The sequence below is a fragment of the Poeciliopsis prolifica genome, unplaced genomic scaffold (assembly GCF_027474105.1).
Source record: "Poeciliopsis prolifica strain line A6 unplaced genomic scaffold, Auburn_PproV2 SCAFFOLD034, whole genome shotgun sequence".
NCBI lineage: Eukaryota > Metazoa > Chordata > Actinopteri > Cyprinodontiformes > Poeciliidae > Poeciliopsis > Poeciliopsis prolifica.
Window position 1 is genome coordinate 2,673,943 of NW_026562409.1, and position 9,252 is coordinate 2,683,194.

The 9,252-nt window shown below is 40.5% G+C and overlaps 1 protein-coding gene across 1 annotated transcript; it reads right to left on the reverse strand.

Moving 5' to 3' along the window:
• Positions 1-1,893: 1,893 nt before the first annotated feature.
• On the reverse strand, positions 1,894-5,551 carry LOC129373940 (nucleoside diphosphate kinase B-like). The gene is made up of 5 exons (XM_055052093.1): positions 5,418-5,551; positions 4,119-4,249; positions 3,443-3,544; positions 2,795-2,907; positions 1,894-2,143 (listed from the first exon to the last, which is right to left on the reverse strand). The coding sequence occupies exons 2-5, from the start codon at positions 4,233-4,235 to the stop codon at positions 2,026-2,028; spliced, it is 450 nt and encodes a 149-aa protein (XP_054908068.1). The 5' UTR covers positions 4,236-4,249; positions 5,418-5,551; the 3' UTR covers positions 1,894-2,025.
• Positions 5,552-9,252: the final 3,701 nt, after the last annotated feature.

The window sequence follows — 9,252 nt, forward strand, 5'->3', positions numbered from 1 at the left end:
TTATGTGTAACATAAATATTTCTCATTTCTCTGTTGTTATAACTGACTTCATAATGTTTTCATTTTAGCTCTTTTTAATGATTATGGTAAACAAATCCTTCCGGTTTGCTGCTTCCACTGAAATCAACTGCAGAAAGACTCAAAGTTGAAGGAATTTTCTCTTTTAATGTATTTAAAGTCACTATTCATCATTTTGTAAATGATTTGACTCATATCTAGTATTTTAGTCTTATTTTTCTTTTATGGGTGTGTTTGTGTTTTCTTTTTTTTATTACTTGCATTGTATTTACATAAAGTTTTGATATCAGTAGTTTTCTGATTTTTAATTTTCAAACATCAAAAAGTAAAATGGCCAGTAGCAGCTTAATAGTTTTATTAAAAAGTGAAATTGTTTGAATACGATGCACCAAGAAGACCAAACATCATGGTTCTGTGAGGTTCTAAAGGATTGGTTAAGTTGGGTTTTGTTCATTTGGTTTGCATGAACACAAATTAGTTTCCCACCTGGAGCTTTATTATCAATCAACTGGATCTCAGAGTGAACAAACTGCCTGAGTTATAAGGCAGCAGGATGAACCAGGACAAAAATCTTGGATCAGCAAAATGTTCTTCCTTCTTGATCATAAACTCTAAATTTGAATGTATGAATCAAGTCTGTTTCTGTCCTCATTTCATCTGCCTGTAAAAGGAAAGTCATGCCAGCCCACAGCGCTCCAGCTCTACCTGGACCAGAGCCTGATGCGTTTCCCTGATGAGGGAGGATAGGATTCAGCTGATGGTTCAGCATCCGCAGCATGACTGATAATCTGCCAGAAACGTGTAGTTCTTCCCCTCCCGCCTTCTAAAAACAGCGTCCTGGACCTCATGCTGACACCAGACACTCGCCGTTCTGGCTGGACTCGCTGCAGGCTGACCATCAGATTCATGCAACCCAGGTGAAACGCTCATGTAAACAAGAGGACCGTGTTTATTAACTCAGCAATATTTCATTCACTGCAACCACTTCTGTTGTTTCGAAGAGGTTTGGTCCAGTTTTTAAGGATATTTTTTTCCTGTTGCTTGATGACAAAATTGACTCATTCCTTGATTTTAGCAGCTCTAACTTATATAAGATGACCTGAACTGCAAAAAACAAAAACTTTCCAAGTATTTATCAGTCAAGTTTCTAGTGCGAATATCTTAGAAAAATTTAAATAAATCAAAGTAACTTTTCAGCAAGATATAAGATCTTGTCTCAAGTCAGTAATTCCTTAATGCTGATGAAAATACTCTTGCAGATTGTTTCACTTTTAACATGGAAAAAATATTTTGATATAAATGAAATAATCTGGCAGTAAAACTAATACTTGCTTCTGTTAATTTTAATTTATTTTACAAGGGACTGTACATATAAATCAACATGAGGATGTGAAAACAAGCATGTAAAAATGCCAGATTTAGCCACTGGGGTTAATTTTCATCTGTAGTTTCCTGGCAGTTCTGGTTCTGGTTCTGCATCTCCAGAACCAGAACCCAAAATGGAAAAGCAGCATTCAGCTTCTATGCACCACAGATCTGGAACAAACTTCCAGAAAACTGCAAAACAGCTGAAACATTGAGTTCCTTTAAATCTAGACTAAATTCCCCGTTTGGAGCTGCTTTTGATTCATAATAAATTGATCAATGTATTTCATGTGCATTTGCTTGATGATGGCATTTGATCAAATGTATTTATTGCTGTCATAATTTATTATGCTTTTGTGTTTTTACTGCGTTTCAGCTGAAATGTGTGACACAAATTACCTTTTAAATTGTACAACGATCTTTATGCTGTCTTATTATTTTTGTTTCTGACAGTTTTTTACTGTTTATCTCCATCATTTCCGATACGATTGAACATCGACACTCAGACACTTTGTGGTCAACATGAGACTTTATTGATCAGTGCTGCATGTTTGGTGGGACAGGTAAAAACCAAGGTAGAGGATTGACTGTAGAGTGGGCAGGGTTAGTGGATGGGTGGGCGGAGCTCCAGAGGGGCGGGGTTTACTCGTACAGGAAGGCCTGAGCGCAGGGGGTCCAGTTGACGAACTCCTCTGCCTTGAACCAGAGGTCGACCTCCATCTTGGCGTTATCCAGGGTGTCGCTGCCGTGGATGATGTTCCTGAGGACACAGTCGGGTCCAGATCAGTGACTTACGGTTTTATTATCTGGTCGATTCTGTCTGGAAATTTTAGTTTCTTCTACAAAAGAAGGAGTTATTTTCCCCATTTCATTTTATAGATTTTGTGTTGCATTATCATTTAGTATTTTTACAACTAAAAATAATTAGTGGTCATTTCTAATTATTTTTGCTAATGAAATATTTTTATTATCATTGATTAAATAATAAATTTTAAAACGTATTGATTTTAAGAACTTCTAATTTTACTGCCTATCTCACCTATATCACATTAACAAGATGCTTTTGTTTTATATTTAGAGCTTTTTTTGTATTTCAGGAACATATGACATATATTTTTTTATTTTGAAATGCAGAAATTTTCTAATTTTCTGAATTTTTATTCATGTAACAAATGTTTTTAATGGGCAAAAATATGTTTTTCAATTGATTCTAATGTAAAAATGTGTTTTAATATTTATTTTTCTTTTTGTTCCCATTAAATTTTACATTTTTCTGGATATTCCTTGAGAACAAACCTCTTCTCAGACCTCAGTAATCCCACTTGTGGTTAAGTTTTTGATTATGTTGAATCTTTGCAGTCATTTTCTGGAGCGTTGTGCAGGTTTTGCAGCGCTGCAATGTTTTCCTCACCTGCCGATGTTGATGCACAGGTCTCCACGGATGCTGCCGGGCTTGGAGTCAGCGGGGTTGGTCTCGCCCAGCATCATCCTGGCCAGCTTCACAATGTTCTGACCCTCCCAAACCTGAAACACAAATCCAGATACAAACGTCTGAATCAGGTTGAGATTTCAGGAGAATCCCCTGAAATCTTCAAAAATGAACTTCAAACCTAACGTGGCTCTAACACGTTTTTATGAAGTTACTCAAACATTTTTATAAATTAAAAGAAAGCATGTAAAATAAACTGGTCACAAGAGGGCGCCGTGCTAATAAACTCAGAGCCCTGAAATGAGTCATGACAACAAAACGTCAAAACTCTTGAAATGATGAACGACACAATTCATTAAATATTAAAGCAAGAGCAGCAAGTTTCACTCTGTACTCGCTCTGTGTCTACGGAGACACAGAGTTAAAAAATTCTTCTTTTAACCATTAAAAAGCAAAAATGTAACGAGTCTGGAATAAAAGATAAGAACATCCACCAAGCATGTTTTGTGGCTGTCCTCTGTTGGATTGAAGCAGCTGAGGCCTTCAGCACCAGCAGGTGTCAAGAGGTCGCTGACGCAGCGGAAAATCAAAGAAGGAAGTTATGCGCGGCCATGTTTGTGTTGGCGTTACCATGGCGAAGACTGGTCCGGAGGACATGTATTTGCAGAGTCCTGCGTAGAAAGGCATGTCCTTCAGGTCCAGGTAGTGCTTCTTCATGTGGTCCTCAGAGGCCTGCGCACAGAGCGGGGAGAGGGATGCATGAAACGCAGCAAAACGTCAGCGCACCCTGCTGATCACACGCGATTCGAGACATTAACTGACCAATCAGCATCATTTTTACTGTTCTGGAGCAAACAGGTGAAAATCAAAGAAACTTGAGCTGCTCATCAATCTGCACTGCAAAAGTACTTTTGATCTCATTTCTACTGCAAAACGAGACAAAAGTAACTTTTCAGCAAGATATGAGCTTGTTTCAAATCAATAATTCTTCAATATTGATTGAAAGGTTTAGAATAAGTCAATGAGTAAATGTGTCCCGAGTTACCATGACTACAGAAAGCTTGGAAAAGATGATCACTTTATTTATCATTTAACATTTTTGTCAGTAGATTTTAACTTAAAAGTTACAGTTTTGTTTGAATTTATTTAATTTGTATTTTAGTTGGAAGGGCTGCGTGAAATCAGCCAGCGGATCACAGCTGGCCCCCTCCCCCTACTTTGAGCACCAGCTGCTGCAGAGACAAACCCGCTGCTGCTGATCAGGGCTGTACTTAGTTTCCCTCCTGATCGTCATTTTGTTTCTCACCTGGACGAATTTGGCAGCGACCAGCTTGAAGCCTCTTGTCTCGAAGCGCTTGATGATCTCGCCACACAGTCCTCTCTGGACGCCATCAGGCTTCACAGCGATGAAGGTACGCTCCATGTCTGCTGAGGAGGCTGCAGAGAAACACGCGTCTCATTTACTCACATCTGAAGACATTCATGTGAGTGAAACAAGGGTTAATACGACAGTGTGCTAAAAAAATAAAATAAAAAAACAGGGAAAAAAGAAAAGAAACAAAAACAGAAGAAAGTCTTTTAACCACTAAAGAGCAAAAACGTAATGAGTCTGGAATAAAAATAGAAACATCCAGCGGGCATCCTGGAATGAAAACATATCATCTGGTTTGAGATCCTGACCCAGTTTTTGGTCCACTTTCTGGTTCTGTCTGGACCCAGAAACACGTTGCTAATTTTACAGCTGCTGGTATTTGTCGTCGTGCCACCAGCAGCAGCTGAGGGTCAGCGGGAGACGCTCCCACTTCAACCCCCTGCTGGGTATTATTAGGATCCCAGTTTGGGTTCTGCTGACCCTTCAGACGGGTCCAGATGAAATCAGAAACCGGGCAGGACAGAACCGGTTCCAGGCGGGAGAAACAAACAGGACTGGGGGAATTAAAACTCGCTCTGAGACACCAGGGTTACATAAACTTCTGTAAAAAACTTTAAAATGTTTGATAAATATCTGCTATTGGAAACGGAAATTTTAAAGAGATGTCATTTTATTTGTGTTTTGAGGTTTTAAAACCAAGAAAAGCATAAAATATTTACAGAAACATGAATGTTAAAAGAACTTAAAGCATCTAAATTTAGCTTCATTTTGAATAAATGTTGCACAAATGTGAACCTTTAGAGTTTGAAAGGCATTTTTTAAAAGACTGGGGAGATTATGCACTTAGAACCTGGAGCAGAACCTCTAGGACATAAAAATCAAAAAGATCTGGAATTTATGAATAATTATTCCTGCATTAGATTTAAGAAAAAATCTAAACTGTAAATGTTAAATCCAAGCTCTGATGTTCAGATTATTTTCTGGTTTCAAATAAAAACTCTTGAGATGAATGGATGCGTTTTGCATGTTGGACAAAAGTTCAGAGATTCTGCAGAGTCAAAGCTCTGAACTTTTTGGACTTCCTCCACCTGATCCGAACCAGAATCTAACATTTTTCTGCAAACACAATTAAGAATTTCTGTGAAAACGCTTCATGCAACAGAGTTTTAGTGAAGCTGAAACCGGCAGCGGTTCGGGTCCAGTTCAAATGTTTCTGCCGGTTCGGATATCTACCTGAGTTCTGGGACTTGATGAGAACTTGTGAAGTTGAGTTGCCGGCGGCTGGGATGCGACACCGAGGCCGAGGACCCGAACAGCGGTTCTATATGGCGGCGGAACCGCGGGCGGGGTGGGGGCGGGGCCGGTCCGTGGGCTCGGTTCTGAATCGTTGGGAGCCGCTGACGGATCCCTCATTTGTGCATGTTTGTCTGTCACTGACTGGACCGTTTTAGAAGCTGCTGTCAAAGATCCAAACGCTGCAAACGGAGAAAGAAAAACGTAAAATAAGAAATTTGTGATTTTTAAAATGATCTTAAAATGATGAATAAAATAAATCTTTCAAAATAAACCATGTGGATGAAACTACTAATGACAATAAGTGGAATTATTATTTCTTGCTCAGAATATTATCCCAGGTGAATCAGTGAGGCTTGCTGCTGCAGTGACGTCACTAACAGGATGGATGATGAAACAGAAAACCTCTGATATGTCTGCGTGCTTTCAGCCAGCTGGCCTCCAGTGTCGGGGCGCAGCTGAGTATTTTCTGAGGTGTATGCAGACACACGGTAGTCGGTTCCAACACAAACAGCTGTTCGACAGAATAATAATTATTTGATTACAAACTCAATAAAAACTTTCTTTTCGGAACCAAGAAAACCCAACAGTATAAAATAATTAAGTTTGTCAGGAGTGTAAACACTACACTACCCATAATTCAATGCTCCCCGGCGCTCTGGCGGCGACTGGGTTGATCAGAACCTAAAGCTTCGGGTTAAACTGGGATCAGAACCAGAATCCAGGTGGGCCGGTTCTGATCCCGACCCAGATGAGGGGCAGCGCGGTTCCGATCCTGATAAATATAACAGTCCTTCACCCTTCCCCCAAATTTCCCACTAAATATAAACCTTCTCCTTATCAGGGATGGAAAGCTGACTCCTCTCGTGGAGGGGTCAGGGTGAGGTTCTGTCCACTCTGCAGCCCTGCATGCTGGGGAGGTTCGGTGGGTGTGGAGTGGGTCCAATCGGGTCACATCCAACCAAACATACCCCCCACCCTGATTGGTCCCTTCAGGAATCATACATCTGAGCTGCAGGTTCGGGTTGCTCTCAGGTTCGGGGTTGTCGGTTCGTGTCCCACGTCCTCACTGTCCTCATGTGTCCCCGGTTCCGTCCAGCCTGTCAGCAGAGCGACCCGCGGCTTAAAGCGGGTCAGTCGGTACCGCTTCCATAAACACTGAATTGTTTCCAGAAATCTGAATAAATCGGATTATTTTCCAGATTTTGTCACATAGTTTTATGTTTTTATCTTTTCTGGTCCAGAACCGAACCCACTTCACTGCGGGTCTGTGGAGTTTGCTGATGGCGCCACCTTCTGGCCGGGAAACAAACTGAGACTGACTTGAGTTTTTTTTGTCTCCAGATTTTATTTCAGTGTTTGTAGTGAGACAGCAGAGGGAGGAGACGTCTGCAGGGGGCGGGCCACGTTCTCCATAATCAATAATCACCAATCAATTCCCCGATATGGTCATCAACTCATCACTGATGTCAAACTGGCAACGTTTTATAAATTCAAATCAATCCAAAATCTACATCTGAAAGATTAGAAAACAAGAGGAAAAAATATAAAATTAAAAAATAAAGGAATAATTACAATTATTTTAGTTTAAATGTGAATTATTAAAATCACATTAATGATAAAATATTGTCAAAGAAAATCCTGAAAATCAATATACCTAAATATAATTTTAATTTGTTTTAAGTTTATAAAGCAAAGCTCAAATGGTGCATTAATGTATCTGAAATTTCTATTATCAATTAAAATCCAACAATGTGAACTTCAAGGCTCCGCCCCCAGCCAAACGTCTCCTCCAATCACATTATTCGCAGAAGAAAAGGATTCGTTTCCATGTAAACAGCCACTTGTGTACAAATAAAAAGCAAACAGAAACAAAGTTTAGATAGAAAACAACTGAAACATCAAACTGAAGAGATTTCTGTACATTTCATAAAGTCATAAATTCATTTTTATAATTTCTCTCTGTTTCATCGTCTTAAACTTTCTGAGTTTTACAAATAAAAGACACCAAATTAAAGTTTTCTCCTTGAGGTGGCGCTGCTCTCCCTCCGTTCATACATAAAATAGAATCTCCGATAGTTTTTTATTTACACACTTCAGATATTTACAGGGTTTATTTTTTTAGTTTTCAGACCAGCGACACGGCGGACGGAGGAGACCGACCGCCGTGTCAAAGCTCTGGATCCCGGAACGATTCTGGGCCAAAGCAGTGATCGATCTTTGGACCAGAACTGGACTGGGATCCATGACGTTTCGCGCCTGAGACCCAGAAAGTGGTCCTGAGAGAGCCGTGGGCTGACTGGTGATCATCGACCTGAACTGGGCTTTTGGACCGCCATAAAAACGCTTCAACCAGACCAGAATGAGAACCTCATCTCAGTAGGAAACCGTCCTGATGGTTCCTGAAGACAGAAGCTTTTATTTTGGAAGTTTACATTTAGATTCATGATGCTGATACGATCTGTCTCCTTTTATTTCTTTTCTGTTGCATGTCAGATAAGATTTGTGTTTTTGTTACTTCTGGTCAAATTTTAGTTCAAACTCTGAATTTGGAACCATTTAGGGATTTCAGGTGACGGTTGCTGTTAAAGAAATTTACAATATTTGGTTTCAAACCAGCCCTGGAACTTGGGATCAAGCTTTTCCTAGAAAGTTGGAATTTCAGCAGTTTTTCTTGGACTAAATTCCTGGCTCTGTGTTGGATAAAAGGTCCAGTCAAATCATTTTTGTTCTGTCCAGAGTCAACTGATATCAGTTCATGGTTCTGGAATCTGTTCCAGTTTAAGCTTTTATTCTAATTCAGTTATGGCAGTAAAACCCAGGTTCACTCATTCATACTTTTCATACCTTCCTGTAAACATAAATTATTGAGCCAGAAGTGCTGGCCAGTGATACCACTAATGTTCCAGAACCTTACTGGTTCCCAGTCAGTGGAGCCGATTGAGAAGTTTCTGAACAGGAACGGCCTGAAACTGGATGATATGGTACAGATGGAGAATAAAAAAGATCTCACTGCCCACCAGAGCTGAGAACGGCAAGTATTTATTTATTCCAACCAACCAACCAACCAACCAACCAACCAACCAACCAACCAACCAACCAACCAACCAACCAACCAATTAACCAACCAACCAACCAATTAACCAAACAGCAGTCCAACTATCATTCATTCGTCCGTCCGTCAGCTCTGGTGGTGATCAAAACAACAACAACTCTTTAGATTTCTATAACTGGAGTAAATATGGCAGCAGCGTGATGAGCTGTACAAACACAGAACCAAGCGATCCAAACACAACTGGACTGAACTGAACAGAACTCTACTGAAGAAGGAGTAAACAGAACCTCTGTGTGTCTCTGAGCCCTGAGGTTTGACAAAAAGTGCTTCGACCAGCCGGCGCCGCTTCCAGCCGCCTCGGTTTATTGCCTCAGACCCGTCAGAACTGACCAATAGGAAGCCGGCTCTGGGCGGGGGTAGGCGGGTCCTTTGTAGAGCCGGCTGGTCGTTCAGGTGTGTCAGCAGGTAGAGAGAAAGAATTTGCTCAATTCTGAGGAGTGATGTCATCCCATCAACACGACTGGTTGACTAAAGGTCCGACCAATCACATTAAAGAGTCACGCTCTCTTAAAGGACCATTCCTTATTTTTTTCTCCAGATGTAACCAATCAGGCGGAGGTGTATGAAGTTTATATATTCTGATCTGAAACCCAGAGGTAAACAACAGACTGGTCCTTTAAGAGGAGCCTGATCTGGACCATGTGACCCTCAAACACTGTG

What these genes read in the sequence shown, in the direction of transcription:
- LOC129373940 (XM_055052093.1), bottom strand. Translation starts at nt 4,235, where the DNA reads ATGGAGCGTACCTTCATCGCTGTGAAGCCTGATGGCGTCCAGAGAGGA. An exon ending in TCGCTGCCAAATTCGTCCAG is followed by an intron (nt 3,545 to 4,118) that starts GTGAGAAACAAA and finishes CTCTGTGCGCAG; the next exon opens with GCCTCTGAGGACCACATGAA. An exon ending in CTGTGCATCAACATCGGCAG is followed by an intron (nt 2,144 to 2,794) that starts GTGAGGAAAACA and finishes CTGTGTCCTCAG; the next exon opens with GAACATCATCCACGGCAGCG.